The 16987-nt window shown below is 46.2% G+C and overlaps 4 protein-coding genes across 4 annotated transcripts; 3 read left to right on the forward strand and 1 right to left on the reverse strand.

The window, feature by feature from the left end:
* Nucleotides 1-157: 157 nt before the first annotated feature.
* On the forward strand, nt 158-1975 carry F4812DRAFT_459955 (uncharacterized protein; the record flags this gene model as incomplete). The annotated part of the gene is made up of 3 exons (XM_047937635.1): nt 158-762; nt 838-1016; nt 1746-1975. The coding sequence occupies 3 exons, from the start codon at nt 158-160 to the stop codon at nt 1973-1975; spliced, it is 1014 nt and encodes a 337-aa protein (XP_047789424.1).
* A 79-nt stretch (nt 1976-2054) lies between these two features.
* Nucleotides 2055-4689, forward strand: F4812DRAFT_49459 (cytochrome P450 3A13). The gene is made up of 7 exons (XM_047939136.1): nt 2055-2658; nt 2753-2783; nt 2845-2988; nt 3050-3053; nt 3111-3236; nt 3304-3943; nt 4043-4689. Exons 1-7 carry the CDS (start codon nt 2330-2332, stop codon nt 4215-4217), a joined length of 1449 nt encoding a protein of 482 aa, XP_047789425.1. The 5' UTR covers nt 2055-2329; the 3' UTR covers nt 4218-4689.
* Nucleotides 4690-9660: 4971 nt separating this feature from the next.
* F4812DRAFT_49596 (uncharacterized protein) lies at nt 9661-11489 on the reverse strand. Its single transcript, XM_047939137.1, has 4 exons — nt 11457-11489; nt 10917-11399; nt 10624-10860; nt 9661-10571 (listed from the first exon to the last, which is right to left on the reverse strand). Exons 2-4 carry the CDS (start codon nt 11335-11337, stop codon nt 9811-9813), a joined length of 1419 nt encoding a protein of 472 aa, XP_047789426.1. The 5' UTR covers nt 11338-11399; nt 11457-11489; the 3' UTR covers nt 9661-9810.
* Nucleotides 11490-13850: 2361 nt separating this feature from the next.
* Nucleotides 13851-14233, forward strand: F4812DRAFT_49630 (uncharacterized protein). The gene has a single exon (XM_047939138.1). The coding sequence runs from the start codon at nt 13890-13892 to the stop codon at nt 14124-14126; it is 237 nt and encodes a 78-aa protein (XP_047789427.1). The 5' UTR covers nt 13851-13889; the 3' UTR covers nt 14127-14233.
* Nucleotides 14234-16987: the final 2754 nt, after the last annotated feature.

Genomic DNA, 16987 nt, shown 5'->3' on the forward strand with positions numbered 1-16987 from the left:
GTTTTATGCTTTTATACATATCCCCTCAGGTGACTTCGACAAATCAAGAAAATCAAGTGTTCATTCCAAATTCAAGTTTTTGAGAATAATACTTCTTCTACCATACGTATCTCATAAAGTTTTTTACGCTGAAATTTATACGTTGACGGAAAAGAAGATGGCGCCGTCGGGGACCTTTGTTACGACTGTACACCCTTTCGAATCTCCAACAGCGCACGCCTGTGCTTATGAGATCGGCCTCCCCAACGCAAGAAACGCTTTGGTCTTTATCGGTGGGCTCGGCGATGGTCCTCATACAGTACCATACCCGCGGGCGATAGCTAAGCGTCTAGAAACAGAACCCGACCTAAGCTATTCTGTCTTCGAATTTAGGTTGTCTAGCTCTTTTACAGGCTTCGGATTCGGCCGTCTAGCTAACGATGTAGCCGATATATCGGCCATAGTCAAGTATCTACGAAGCATAGGAAAGCAGCATATAGTCTTATTAGGACATTCCACCGGAAGCCAGGATTGTATGGAATATACTTCGCCATCCCATAACGCCCCGCCGGTTGAAGGGTATATACTTCAGGCACCAGTATCTGATCGCGGCGCAATAGCGTCAGAGATAGGCGGATCCAAACTAGATGAAAGTCTCAAGATTGCCAAAGAGCTCATCACCTCTGGCAGAGGTCATGAGCGTATGCTACCGGAAAATCTCTCAAAATCTTTCTACGATACACCGATATCTGCGTCACGGTGGTACGCGCTTGGAGCAGTAGAGTGAGTAATTTAGTACCCGAAGGTTACGTTAGGTATCTAGCTTTCGCCGACTCCTATGCCTGACTTTTTTGCTAGTGGCGAAGACAATTACTTTGACCCCGAACTCCCGGATGAAGTCATTGAGCCTTATTGGAAACGAGTAGACAAGCCAATCCTTATACTTCATTCCGGGAACGATGAATATGTACCTAGTTCTATCGATAAAGATGCGCTGGTTAAGCGTTGGGGTACACTTTGCCGGCCAGGTATCGCGAGTGAGTTCTCAGGTACGATTCCAGGGGCCGGCCATAGGGTAGAAGAGCCAGAATCTGAAAAATGGCTTGTAAATACCGTCGTTAAGTTCCTGCGGACTATTAAATAATTAAATGCGATGTTCTGCAACTAGAGTAATGTAGCTCATTCTCATCATGACTACCTGCGTCTCGGCATCAAGAAAAGGTGGAAAAGAGCAAAGTTGAACTGTTATGCGATCATCATTACATTAATCTTGACCAAATCTAAAAGGTTTGCGGGCGCCGGTCCAAGACGCCGCACTCACTACTAGGTTGGGTACTTTTCTAAGGTCGGCGACCGCACAGAGTCGGGGCAGGTCGGACACATCCCATAGATTATCATCGCCGAATACCTCAGGTGAACGAACACCGGTAGGACTACAAAAAGCGGCATTACAAAAATTCCTGCTGAACTTTTTTAATTCTTCTCAAATTATTTCCAAAACTTTATCGGCTTTTTATCGAAAAAAAAGAAAGAAAGAAAAACAAGTTCGCAAAGGAATTCAGTACAATTGGCATTTCATCACCCACAACTTGAGCCTGTATTGTACCTCCTAACAATGTGTTTCGGCGCCACTTGTCCAACCTGCTGTAAGTAATACCTGAAGCACCTAAAGCTTTTCAATGTATTCCCAAATCTAAACACTATTCGCAAGTATAATATACAATACCTATATTTACTCCTGATACATGTATTAACTCCATCATTAGCAGGAAAGTCCTGGCGGGGATGCGGTTCGCACATTCCGTCCGCTCTTGCGGGGGTCCCGGAGAAGCAGTGGTGCACCTGCCAGCCGCGAGTTACGGTTGACGGAAAGCCGTACCCTCCGGCTGCGAAGATGGCCCTTCCCGGCCTTTCTTGGCTTGGTAGTTTGTTCGGAAGCGGAGGTGGGCAGGCTACGGGAAATAAGGATATAAAGAATAACAAGGGGGAGCTTTGAGCTGGGTGTTACTATGTTAGGAGGTACCTGTTAACTGACTTTTTGAGTCCGGCTACTGAATGTTGCTCCGCTCTTCGCATCTCCCCTCCTCAACACCCCTATCTCCTCACTAGGTAATGTCCCCTCACTTACCTAGGTTATCATCATGCCAACCCCACCAGCGATAAGTGACCCGAGCTACCTTAGGTAGGGTTTCATGGGGTAACCTTATTATGTACCTACCTACGTACTTGATAGAGGATATCAGTTCGAACTATCAAACTTCATCTTTCTGTTGAAGAACGTATGGAGTACCTTAAATGTCTACGCTAATCTTGCCAGAGGGAAAGATAGTCGTATAAGGTATCATTCAAGATGCTTCTCCTTAATCCCTTTGTACTAGCTATCACGTGCTTCGCATTAAGCATTTTATATATCTGGCGATGTATCATATCTCCCCTGCGAACCCTTCCCGGCCCGAGGGTCTCCTTATTTAGTTCATGGGTCCTGAAGTACCACGAATTCCATGCTCACCGCACGAGATATGTCCATAGCCTCCATAAGAGATATGGCCCTGTTGTGCGGATAGCTCCGAACGAAGTATCATTTGCGTCCCTCGAAGGCGTGAAAGAGATCTATGGTTCGGGAGGAAGCGGCTATGATAAGACCGAATTTTATAATCTCTTCACTATATATGGTCGAAGGTAAGAGACGGCTTCGACGATGGAATTGTCGGGGGAATCCTTAGTTACATGTCCCACCAAGGTTGAACAGATAAGCTCATGAGAGATCGCATAGGACTATGTTCAGTACCCTGAAAAAAGAGGACGTAAGTTTCCCAACCAGCTAATTCTCACATTTTGTCAGGAGACATTCTTACAAGTGTTCAGCATGCCAAGCGGAAACGAATACTTGCAGACCGATATGCAAATACCAATATTCTGAAATCGGAGTCATTGCACGGAATCGTAGAACGGTCGAAACGATTCGTAGAGAGATGCTCAAGATTTTCTGGTGGAAGCATCGATATATTCGTAAGAGAAACTTCACAGACGCTGATGGATAATATGTGAAGAAATACTAACTAGATGCTAGATTTGTATGGCTATGGTAGAGAGTTTCTTTTTAAGGGGAATTCACTAATGAGGTAACCCAGGTCTACACGACTATGCGTTCGATTGTGCGACACATCATCTTTTCCATCCTTACGGATCTGATTCCCTACGGAACCCTAAGGACGAGGAAGTCATGAAGCAGGTGACTTTTGATGATAGTCTTCAAAGTCAGTTATGTCCTTGAAACCAGGTATCTTAGGTACCCATTTCTCTGCTAGAGCTAATGGAGGGTAGACCGTCTGGTCGAATACTACAACCCGACCTTGCACAAGATGATCGGCAGCGTTCTGTCTTTGTTCGCCAAGCCACGGAAGACGCCCCTAGCAGACGACTTAGTCATGTCCGCCAGCGCGAGAACTGGTCCCGCGCAGTTCACCCTCCTGAGCCGCATGCAAGATAAGAACTACGAGATGGAGCATATCGACATGGCAGCCGAGTGCCTCGACCACATGGTCGCGGGGATCGACACCACCGGCGACGCTCTGTGTTTTCTCATGTGGGAGATCTCCCAGCCTAGGTCGTTCTACGTCCAACAGCGCCTCCAGGCAGAGCTTCGCGCCAACCCCGACGTGGCGTTTGATAAGCTACCTTACCTGGACGCCGTCGTGATGGAGGGCCTCCGTTGCTTCCCGGCGATTCCTATGTCTCTCCCGCGGTACGTCCCCTCCGGCGGCCGCACCATCGACGGTTACTACGTCCCCGAGGGAACGATCGTGAGCTGCCAGGCGTACTCCACCCACCGCATCGACGAGACCGTGTTTCCGCAGCCCGATACGTTCGACCCGGACCGCTGGCTGCAAGAGGCTAGGGAGCTTGACCGAAAACGGCTATTCTTCGCTTTCGCTAGCGGCGGGAGAGGTTGCATCGGAAAGCAGTAAGTTACTCTTAAACCGACCTTAGCTACCTACCTAGGTACCTTGGTTATTATACGACCTGCGCGTAGGGGGAAATTCGCTAAAGAATCGTATCATAGTCTGGCGCTTGCCGAGATGAAAACCTTGCTGAGAGACGTCTACTCGCGGTACACGACCGTGCCTGACCCGTCGATGGTTGCCGGGGATATGGAGATGGCGGATCAGTTGATCTCCTCGCAACCTCGCGGGAAAAGGTGTCTTTTGACGCTTATCCCCCTGGGGAATGGGATTTAGCATGCTCGGTTACGGGTCATCGGGTTAGGATTGTAACATTTTGTATACTGGATGTATCCAGGCCTACCGAATATTAGATACTGTACAAAGTTAGGACGTTGGCGCGTCTGCCCCGTTCTTATCCGACCCTGGATATACACGTGGTGAGTGTATCATACGATTTCATATGCTATCCTCAGTATCAGGCTTTAGCCCCTAGGTGCGAAAAGAGTCTTTTTCAAAGCTCTTCTAGAGAATGCTACCCTGTTAGATTTTATATTAGAGAGATGGTACCCCTGAAATGCACCTTTCCCACCGCTTAACTCGGACCTGAGATAATATTCCGGCGCTATGTCGTCCAAAAGCACAGGCTTCAAGCTTCTAGAACACTTTTGCTTGCCAAGCTCAACTCGTACGAGAGCTAGAACCTAATAGGAGGAGATATCTCGAACGCAGATATGGACAGACATCAACATGTCAAACGGAGCACGCCGTGTTGACGGTGTAGATGATTCCTCTCTCCTACCGCAATATGCCGCTCGCCTAGTGACATACTGTATCTGATCAATTCCTTGCAAAGCTGCGAGGGTGATTCTGTGCGAACTCCTAGTTAAAGATAACCATGTGTGCGTAGAGATGGATCTTTAGGGCACCCCCGGGTCAATGTTCCTATTACTGAGTATCATAGGGTTCTTACAAGCCTAATAGTCATCCTCTACCGTATCACTAAGCATGGGAAGAGTAGTTGCGGGAGAGAGGGCCTGAATTCCAATGCGAGGGCAGCGCGTGTGGCGTACAAGTAAGCCCTTTGATTAGTGTTAACGTATGGTTAGCATAACTACAAGTAAATTGTTGAGCTTATGAGTTATATCTTTCAGGCGATTTCTTTACTGCTCTTTTGTTTACTTGGGAATACCTTGATAAGATATACATAGACGTGCGATTATCAACTTTTCTATATTAAGAACGAGGCATATCAATAAGCTACTGGGATGAACTACGGATTTCCTGTGACAGAAGACTGGCACTTCTGAGAGGAAAAATAAATAAATAAAATAAAAATAAAAATAAAAATAGGTCTTTCACATTTTACTTGAGCACTGCGATGCTAAATACTATGGTAGAACTGATGTTCTGGAGCGCATCTTGGATAGACTACCCTATTCCCGCAGCCTTATATTATTGTTGTTGTTGCGAACTATGAAGCTGCTTTATCAGAGAACGCTCTCAGTATCATATCAGCACCGTTTAGGAAGAGCGTAAAGTGCTGTGAAACATGGCTGCATACCTGATGGCCATTTACTACGAAACAGGACGCGAATGAACATAAGCCAACATGCGAGATGGTTTATCTTAGGTCAAGTTTATATATTACTAAGGTATCTTAGGTTAGGTACATATATGTGTCAAAGTTCAATGGAAAATCTATTATTTCTTTTTAAGACGTCCGTTGGTCTGGAAAAGAAGCGGCATTAAGCAAGCAGAATTACCATCGGAAAAGGTCCCAATACGCCCTCTGAAGAGTCCATAAAGGAGTAAGATATGCTTCAACAAATCTGCGTGTGCAAATAGGCACCTCGTCAGCGGCGACTGCGAAAGCGAAGATCCATACATGATTTGCCGAATTTAATGCCATTGCTTACCTACCTAGGTACCTAACCCTGGGGAATAAGACCGTGCAAGGAAGGCGAGATTCTAGATTTCCCAATAGAAGGAAGATGGGCATTGATGAACGGCGATTAACAAGGGGCCTCCTTATGCATACCAGGTAGATATCTTTGCACATAATCCCCGGGGCAATGGTATCTCGCGTACCTTTTTTGCTACATTACATGCTCCAAGATCGGTCTATGCAAGCTGTATGCAACCCTCGAACGAGTCTACGGCCACGGGACTGGGTATGTTGCATATGTTGGGATCATGTTTCTTATTGACAGGCCTTGGCGGGCCCTGCAACAGTAAGAGCTAGGTCGATTGTCGGTTATTGAAAGACGTGCAGTTTTCTGCGCGTCTAACAGCGTTGATCTTCCGAATGGGTTGGTACTTACGGATAGCGTGGGGGTCAGAAACGCGAGGAGGTCAGGGATAAGGGCCCGGATGGAGTGAATAGTCTAGTCCCATCCCATCCCATGCCTGTATTGATATGGATCGAGGACGGGATTAGGGTAGCGGTTATTAGTGGGAGAGTGAGACAGAGAGCGCTGGCGCTTTGCTACCTCAAACTGCGAAAATATACAGGATGTTTTCCCTTTGGCAACATCCGAATCTACGATCATCGGATGTGTATGTTGGTATCCAAATCTATCTGAAACCTTGAGCGAACTTCCTAGATGTTCTAGAAGAGCCCCTAGTTATTCAGTAAATGGTAAGTTTAGAGCTGACAGGTACCGGCAGCTAATAAACACAACCCAAAAGAGACTCCGTATTCTCCTTTGTTCTTGGTAGTACAGGAACCTGGTCTCCGGGACCAGCTAATAGGTCTAGGTAGCCAACGGCCAACGAACTCGCCCTCCCATCGCAATGTGATGTGTTTATGGATGTACTATTACGTCACGGTACCTGTGCCAAACAATTGTATCCTAGCGAAGGTCTATTAGATGGAATTAGTATGGAGTTAGAAGACTATAACACTGTTTATTCCCTTCTAACTACCTTAACCTAACGTATTTTGCCTAAAGCCTCCTACGCCGCTAAATTCCGCTGATCATGACGTTTGGACGAAGACGAAAAGCACAAGGGGGCAAGGGGGGTTTTCTTCCTAGATGTCGAATCCCCAGCTGTATCTGGTAAGTCTGACGCAAGCCCGCAGGTTGATGGATGCTCCATACACGATTCGGCATTGTACTACTGGCATGGCTGGCATAGATCTGTATGTGGGCCAGCATCGAGCGACCTAGACATATGGCAACCCCATATAGACCAGACATAGAACCGACGTAAGAAACCGAAAGAGCTGATTGCATATTGCGTGTTTATGTTGTTGTGGGAGAAGAGGGACGAAAAGAAAGACGACGATCTCCTTTACTCGACAACCGTTCCGACGGTGCTGTCACCAACCATGTTATCCATCCCCCCCTGCTCTTGTGAGATATGACCTGTAGGATATCGGTATAAGAATATCCTTATTACCGACCCTTACTTGGACTATGTTATGCATCATCTACTGCCGGCCCTGCTTTATCTTGCGTACGTGTGAGTAATCCTTTAAGATTGGTCAGATTTTCTTACATCTTACAGGTACATTGATGCTAGGTTAGCCCACATTAGAATTGCCTTTTGTATGTACGAAATCCTATTGTCCCACCGTCTCACCGCTCTCGTCTTTCAGCGACACCTTGAACTTTGATATGGTTTTATCATCTTGGCGTGCACGTTTTTTTTTACTTGGGTTTGGTGGGTACGTTGAACGACGATCCCGAATTGGTTCGGTCCCGGTTCCTAGGTTAGGATCGTATCAGATTGTAAAATTCTCGTCAGGGGTTATGGCCCTTTTTTTTTTGTCGGGTCTGCGGGTCAGCCGTCTGTTTTTTTCGTGTCACTTTTCAGAAATCGAACAGATTTGGAGATCCAGAAGAGACAGGTTTGGGTTTCTGTGCGTACCGTACATATGCACATGCAGTTTTATAGCATAATTTAAGCGTGTAAAGTGCATTTCTGGTACTGGCTCGGGTCAAATATGTAAAATACCTATCTAACCTAACCTAATACAAGAGATCTCCTAAAGCTTAATCCGATAATGATATCCATATACTGGATATACTATACATCTTACATCCAAATATGGATCCGTACTTCTACTTTCAACAACGGGAACCAAAAAAACGGGACGGGCCTTTACCCGTGTGAGTGGAACCTGAGGGTATAGATGCCTATTATAGCTAAACACTCCGTCTACAGGTATCCAATTATTCTTACCATACTTACTAGGTACAGTTGGAGAACTAAATAGTCTTGTAGTCTGCAGATATGCCTAGCTGCGTCTACTAGTTTGTCAAGGAAGGGAATTAACCTGCCATACCAACCTTGAGTATGGTTGACACTGTGGGAAGGGTAAGCACTTAATCATATTGGTTCAGGTACTGTTGAACACTGGAGCTTTACGCCGACCGAATCACAAGAGGGATATTGGGGGTTGGGACATCCATCGTCTTTTGCCCGCCATGTCCTAACAAGGGATGAGAAACAAATCCGAAGTCTGAAGATAGTATAGCGCAAAGGTGTCTGTCGCTTGAAGTGCTCACTCATGTCAATTACATCCTAGTGAGGAATATCTAGACGTCGACACGTGCATCACATGTCCCAACTCGCCTAAGTTCCCTCCCTCCCTTTAACCAAGCTCTCTAGAAAGAACAGGCACAAAACAATTTACCAAGCGAGCCAGCCCAGCCTTGGTACCGCTCACCAAGCTGAGTCTCCCCCCATTTTTCGCCCTCCTTCGCCCTCCCCCTCGTCGATTCAGAATATCAATACAGCAGATAAAAGAAACAAAAGGAAAGGAAAGCGAAGGATAATCCTCCGCTGTTGGCTAGTTACACGTTAAAACACTTTTCGTTTTTTTAAAGAAAAAAAAAGAAGGATAAAATAAACCTAATGATCGTGACGGCGTGATTTCGACTTAGAGAAAAAAAAGAATTGTAGTAACACGAGGACAAGAATAGACAACTGCCACCATCGCTCGTGCCAGGGCCGAAAAAAAATAAACCTCCATATTACTTCACCATGCGATCAAAGACTGAATCCGGTGGGGTGAAGAGTGCTAGTAATATAAAAAAGAACCACTCCGTTTGCTCCTCTTCCGACTTGTTGTAAAACTGTATGCCGCCCGAGCTATGCAAATAGAAGATGTAGACCAACTCGTGTTCCGGTATATCAGTCTGCGAAAGAATCGAAGCCGCCCCCTTTAAAGTCCGAGTAACGTCTCGTCGATCGATTGCCACACCTTTGATGCTTCACTATAGCTTGGGCTCCAAGTATCTTGTTTCATCGGTGAGTTATGTTTTTGTCGCATGATGCTCGCGGAGAAAAGGTATCGACAGTAGAAAAAGTGACGAGGCCTGACCAAGCTTGGAAATATGAATAAAATAGATAGATGCAAACTGCTAGACCAGTCATGCCGAAACCCTCTGTGAGATTAGAAAGACATTGGTATCCGCCTCATGTGCTCATGCGAGAAGAAAATCTTGGTGGCGGTTGTGGTTATACGGTTCGCTCGTCGCCACTAGGCTGTATGATCCGATATTCAAAAGGGATGTTAGAGTGTTTGAAATGCATAGCATTCGGGCCTCTATCATCTAGTAAGGCCACTCTGTATTAAGTCTCAAGGTAGCTTAGGAGGTACCTAAGGTTAGATTAGGTAGGTAGGTAGTCAATAATATGCGTTGACTTAAACCCAAAACTCTCGGCTCTCAAGCTAAGGTGAACCAATCAACCCATCTAGGGTTGCACCGCGCATATGCCGTGGTTCACAGAACATAGACAATTAATAAGTTGCCTTCAATTATTACCTCGACGTAACGTCGACGTTAGATAGGGGGACGAATCTTCAATATGAAGACCGGCCACCAACGCAGCTAGTTGACAAGGCTACAAATGCCTCCGTCGACTAGCGGTGAACTTACTGCGTAGGATGCCGAGGAAGCGTATCGCCTTTAGCACTTGGCCCCGGAATAGGCCCTGACTCGTGAGGCATATAGTTTGGAAAGGTAGGTTGAGGGAGTGCCCGAATCATCCCGCCATGCTGTGTATCGTGGCCCCCTCTTGCTAACCCGTCGAATGACGTGCCGATATACTGCTGATTTTGAGTCATCGGAACCCCTGTGTGACCGACGAAAGGTTGGTGGGTGTTCCCAGTCTGCTGCGGAAAAGTATAAGCCGACTGGTTACTCGGTGGCGCCGAGCCCGTTTGCCACGGCTGATATATGGTCGGGGTTGCCGGGCTTGTATATTCCGACGGTGTGGTGAACATAGAGGATCGTCTGCTCGAATCGTGCGGGCTGGTGTACATGTCGTGAAGGCCTAAGTTTGTCGGCGGGTGAAGGGGTGTTTGGCTGGACATACTGGGTGCTTCCACAAAGGTCTGCCGCTCAGTGCCTATTTCGGCGTTTAAACCCGGTTGGGAGTATTGCGTGCTGCGAACAGGCATCTCTCCCACGAATGCATCACCCGGGATTTGAGCAGTGGGACTCTGCTCGGTGCTATGTGGCTGAGCTATAAGCGTCTGTGACATATTTGCCCTTTGTGGAGACGAGTTAGAGGAATTAGAGGTTGGGTTAATATGTTCGCCGTCGTCTCTCCCAGATGTAATATCCTCAGTATCAGATACGTAGCCCTGACTAACACGATCATTCGGCATTACATAGACTACGGTTGAGCCATCTATGATGGTAATTAGCACCGAAATAACACATACCAACTTTGGACCACTTACCAATCTGGCCATCTTTATACCGTTCCTCAAGGTGAGCAACCTTAAAGATTTCCTTCAAGTAAGGCTTCTTTGCCATGTTGCTTGGGTTGTCCTTGTCCGTGAAGAAAGACGATAGCGCTTCATTCGTTACCTCTTCCAGCTTACTCACATTGAGAAATAGCTTTTGTATACTCGGATGTTGGTTCTGGTTCGGCTCGACTATCATCCGAAGAATATGGTTGAGGAGGTGAACCCGTTCTAGAACGATTGGTCAGTTATAACTCGTCTTTTTCTCCGGTTTCCAACCGCCTTACCGCGTTTGTACAGATGATCGGGCTCCTTGTGCCTAACTCTCTGTTCCTTGTTCGGCCCCCAAGGCTTCGGCCACCAATCAGGTGCCTTCTCATCTGCACCTGTATAAGGGTGCGTAGATTGCTTCTTTGGTTCGACGGCCTTTACCCATGCTTTCGCAATCAATTTACATGCGCTCTGTTGAATCGTCTTGAACCGTTCTTCGTAAAATGCCCAGACCGCCTTGTCATCACAGATCGTAAGACCTTTCTTTGAAGGACTTGACAATGCCGTAGGTTCGTCGTCGTAATTTTCGGGCTCGCGTCGTATCATGCTTGCCCTTGGGCGTTTGCGGGCTTTATAGTTCCCGTCATCTTCAAAACTCGTCAAGCTCATAGGCTGTGCATACCGACGCTCCTGCGCCCAACGTCTACCCGGGTCCATGGGGTACCGGTTAATTTCTGGTTCAAAACTAAAGTCCGATTCGGTATATCCAGGGTTCGTAGCTGAATTATTAAATTTTAGTTGGACGTTATTCGCATTATAGTCCGAGTCGAACTTACCAGGCCGTGCACGCTGTAATTCGCGACTAAGAGCCTCTAGATCCAAAAACCTCGATATGTTTATTGGTATAGTTGGTGCTGCGAATACATGAGGCTTTCCTTCTATGATGGCTATGACGAGATAGTATTCAGCTGCGAGGTTGCAATATTCGCTCAACGCTTTGTTGATAGCCTATGCTATATTTAATATCGTATATCTAAGAAAATGTGAAGAAAATGTGACTATCTCACTCACCATAGGAGGTCGCCGTATATCTTGAGAGTCAGCGAAGCGATTCTCATCTGGGACTGGTTCCATGGGAAATCTTTCCTGGTGAGGCCAATATGTTGTTCGTGATGGGAAGTGCTCCCTTGGTTGGTTGGCGTCTTGTACCATGGTTGGAGGGAGTATGAAATAGATGAAATTTAAAGTAGATCACTATCCTCGGTAGAGTTTATATTTTTTTTTTTCACCACCGCGGTTCCACGGTAGGTCTTGTTCAATTGCAGAGCCTCCTTCTAGTGACAAACGTCAATTTATCACATGCACTGCTCGTATCTACGAAGCGGTCTGATTCTCTTCGACAACGTCGCCGATTCCCGACCTAAATGCGGTGTCGAAGTTTGTCTCACAGATGGGGAGCGGTAAGACTAGACTGAATTTGATAGCGATAGAAGAAGAAAAAAAAATAGAGAGGAATTGAAGACAGCGGTTGAGTGCAGTCGAAGGAGGATTGTCCGTCAGAGCTAGTATATGTTGTGACAAGACAAGAAGAGATGGAGCGCGTGCCTGATATATGTGCGAGGGTGGGGATAGAAAAGAAGTTTTGACAAGATAAGAGTGTAGTACTTCGTATTAACAGACTCAAACGAGCTTAAGAAGGTTGGAAGTGCCGTGTCGATATGGGAAAGCCGGTCAGAGAGCCAAAGCGCACATCGAGGGCTGAGTCTCAGACGGGATGACCTTTCTTTGTTCAGTAACGGCAGCGGGAGCTTGCTTCCTAAGGAGGTGGGCTAGTTGGGGCGGGCGGGATATCAAATAAGTGTGCTATTAGACTTAGATGCAGAAACCTGGTGGGCGGCTGCGAACTAGGCCGAGCTGAGCATGGGTCTGGTGGCCAACAACAAAGAAAGGGCAATACCGTAGCGTCAGAACTGAACAGCCTTGCGTATTTCAGTTTAATGAGCTGAGCAGGCCCGTCCTGGATTCAAACGGGATCGTCAACTAGTCGCAAAGGTTACGTGTAAAGGACGGCGGATGTCCTCTTTCACTTTTACAAAGTTGTGAGACATCGAGTAGTGAAGCCCTCTACACTTGCTTGTATTATGCCTCGCTCTAGCTTCCGAAGCTGTTTCAGAATCAGTAAAAGATCGTCGTAAGAGTGCAAAGTCGGTTTAATATAAAGAAGATATCAGGATATTGCAATATTAGAAATGCGGCTGGAATATGATGTTTATCCACTGCTTGTCCCAGCCGCAAAGCACGACACACTGTGAAGAAAATCGTATTAGACGGGCGTTTACCAACCAATTTAAGAGGAGCCCATTGAGCGCTGTAAATCTAGGTAAGAAGCGATTAACCAGCTAGAGTTGGACGTCACCCACGAGTGCCGGCAGTCTAATGCGAGGGATAAGTGATGCGGCGGAGTTCAAGTGCTCGTAAAACCATGTGGTTCCCACACAGCTCATGCGGCAAGCGGCAGTGGTCCACGGAGGGGGGGGATAAGCAATAGAAGCTGCTCTCAAACGACTGCGATGGGGTGATCTATAGGCTAAGGTGCTCGCGCGGAAACAGAGCGAGGCGACGGGATACCTTCTACTATTGTTGAACTATTCAGGTCTCTTCTTGCTAATAAGCAATGGCGAAATCGGGGGAAAAAGAAATGGGATATAAACGATGGCGAGAGGCAAGGCCTGTGGAGAAGATACTGTACGTAGTTGTTGTAGTCGTAGCAAAGTCCCTAGGAACGAAAGAAAAAAAAATAAAAATAAAAATTAGACCAAACACACAGATGGCAAGGATCACGAAGCAGAATTCACAAGCCCCTGCCCCTCGTTTCTACGATAAGCTCGGGTGCTAAGACATGAGCAAGGACCAGATTGTCTTCCCTTTTAGCAGTTGGTTTTGCGGGTGTGTACGAAAGGGTACAGATGTGCGTATGCAGCCGGGAGAAGATAGGTAGATTTACCTCAGGTAGTAATGAAAGCCGTGTGGGTTTTTTGCGAGGGGTCTGCTATCAAGGGGGCGGACAGGCTGGACAGGCAAGGAAAAGCTCTTTGAGCTATGCTATCCTCAAGGCCCGAATGTGTTTAGAGCAGGGGGGTTTTAATGGATGGCGGCGTCATTGAGGCCTTGTACAGTACAATACATGGATTGACATGCCCGAGCCTGGCCAAATACGATGCTCTCTTGGTAACAGTGGGGGAAGAAGCCAAGCAAATACAGAAACAGACATGGCGACAGGCCTGGATGGCGTTGCCTCTGTGCTCTACATAGTATGTCTCTCTGCTTTTGCAATTCAGGTTGCTAGTAAGGTTAGGTACCTACATACACACTACCTCATACAGCATCCAGGGTCATATCTACCTAACCTATGTATGTACGTTTATGTTTGCATACGGGAGATTACCGAAAGAATCATATTACATACCTGCTATTTTTACAATGTATGTAGTGCACGCACCTTTTGAAAAGCTAGGTCCATATTATATACTTGTATACTTCGTAGTATCTACATGATATCGAGTTCAGCAGCAGCAGCAACAACAACTTCAAACAACGACGCGCCTCGAACCCTTCAACACAGTACTCAATAAGCAGCCTTTTGTACTACTCAGGTAACCAACATACTCATTTATTGTTATTACCTTATTAGTAAACTAAGGCGTTCTTCGAGTAAGCGTCTTAGATATATGCGGAATGCATCCCGGCTAGTATACCCAGCAAGAGAACACGAAGAAGTTTCCAATGTAGAAAAACCCCAAAGTAAGAACGAAAAGATTGGAGAAAGAGAGAGGTATGTGGAGAAACCAGAAAACCAGAACAGTAGGTTAAATGATCACGGTCTGATGACTGCATGATGGGTGTGAGTAAACCCCTGTGAGGTGACAAGGGGTAAATAAAATAGAATTGGTCGCCCTTAGCTTATTAGCGGGAGGAGTGGGTATAAGTGGCCCTGTAAAGTGGACTTATAAGACTTGGGAATGGTTCCGGGGCGGTGCGTGGTGGAGTTTTATGGGGCGACCCGAATAGCCCGGTGCCCGGGGGGAAGGAGGAGGGGGGGGGGGATATTTACTATGGGAGAGCTTCCTGAGCCTTGGGTCTTTGATTTACACGTCATTTCCCGAAAATGGAGGAATTGAAGAAATAAAGAAGACGATCTAAATCTGTCAGAAACTGAATCTTAACTTCAAGATATATGTCAAGCCTTTTCTAATTAAAGATACGAAGTAGAGATTGCGTCAATCCATGCCTTAGTAGGGACATTATAAAGAAGTTGCTTAAGCTAATGAAGCAACTAACAACTATCCAAAGTTGCAGTAAATACTTCATATACCCAATAAGACAATAATGAGTTAGAAAAATATTCATAATTGGAATAAGCTTAAGACTAAACTAACCTATAAGTAATAATTTCAAGACTCAAGAACAATTATATACAACATCCTTCTCATGTCGCAGTCGGCGTGCATATAGTACCTAGTTGGTGTCACTTTGGCGCTTGGATCGATGTGCTATAAAAGGAATCTCATATACTTTCTAGCAAACAAATCCGTCTTAATAACGAGGTACGTAAGATAGTAACTAGGAAAAAAAAGACTTCTCTTAATAGGAAGAAAAACCATTACACGGTTAGTACATTATAAAGGAGATGACTTATGAGGTGATGCTGGTAGCAAATACTACGACCAAAAGTAGATCCATTAATAATGTCTTTTCCTTTCTTTACCAAGCAGATTAGTTGTCTCCCTGTATTTTAGTAAGTACCTAAATATATATCAACAAAAGGATATTAGTTAAGATCTAGTTATTGATTAACCAAACTTCCCCCACGTTGTGCCACCCCTTGTCGTGGCCCCAAGATCTGAACTCCTAATGTAGATCAACCCAAACCCAACAGATGGGTTAGTTGATTACCATTCGTCTTATGCCTCGTCAGCAAAGCGACAGTGATGTATGCCGGGCACCAATCGTATCGGAGAGCCTTGTTAGAGTACCAGGGTACAATGACCTCCTTGACAGGTACTTAATACCTATTAGGTTGGAGTGCATACCTACCCTTTACTCAACGAAGATAGGTGAAGCATTATACAATACAGTAACATGGCATAACATGACATGACATGAATTTACAAACGCCCCCTCTCTCTCGGCTTTTGGATCAGGTATAGACGTGAAAGAAGCCCAAATATGCATCACCTGCCCATCATCAGCGGTATCATGGGGCGCCATCGACCATCGCAGTTCGTCACCGTTTCCAATTTGCGCGTGCGTGCTTCTCTCTCCGCATCAGCACAGATTTCTCGAATCTGCGGGCGAGCACTGATGCATCCGGCTAAATGAGGCGTGCTCTGTTCTCACTCGTCACTTCGTCATGTGGGGGGTTTCGGGAAACTTGAAGATCTGGATCTATTAAAACCTGCACCTTAAGGTATGTACATTTATGTACAACCTACCCTGATCCGGGCTTCTTGGTGAGCAGTACTTAACCTATCGTACCATCGTACTTAATGTAAGTTTGCGTGAGAGCTGACGACTTTTACAAGGATCACCCCAAGAAGACCGGTAAAGGTAGTTTATACGTCTTACTTGACAAAGGATCCCTATATCCTATATCCTAGTCCAGCCTCTATGCATTTTCAATATTTAAGGCAAACTTACAAGCCACAAAGTATCAAGTAAGTCAAGGAGGATCTATCTGGGGGACTAGGGTTGAATTAGGTACCTGTTTTATGCACAACCACGATACACGTCAAGGTCGTATTGCGATTGCTAAGGATCTTTTCTACGTTGGGTAGTATCAGATACAATAACAGATATATTCGAATGCACCCTCACGCTGCAAAGAAGACCCAGAGCGGCAATATCAGGTGCTGATGTGAAGATGCGAGTACGTGCGTCTTCCCCTGACCGTCGCCGGTGTGATAGGTAGGTAGGTAAGTGTTTTGTAACCAGCATACAGATACAATCAGCAAATAAAAGGAAGATAAACGATCAACCATTACATACGCCACACATCCAAAGCTAACCAACACCGTTTTGCTTCCGGTACCGACCCTGCTATTATTATATTGCTTTTCTGGTGGTAAGAGAATCACATACTGTATGGCCCTTGCTGTCTGAGCATGAATTCCACCGCTCGTTACCTAATAACGCGATCCCCCCCCTCCCCCCATCGAAGCCTTGCACGTATAAGTGGTACGCATGGTGAATTTGAAGATTAACGGGGGGCCAGTAATAATTATTAGCCTTACTCTTCCTCGCTTAACAGTGGGGGGGGGGGGGGGGGGGGGGCGGGGGGGGGGGGGGGGGGGGGGGGGCGCCGGGCCCG

This window comes from Daldinia caldariorum (genome assembly GCF_022478825.1).
Source record: "Daldinia caldariorum strain CBS 122874 unplaced genomic scaffold F4812scaffold_10, whole genome shotgun sequence".
Taxonomy (NCBI): Eukaryota; Fungi; Ascomycota; class Sordariomycetes; order Xylariales; family Hypoxylaceae; genus Daldinia; species Daldinia caldariorum.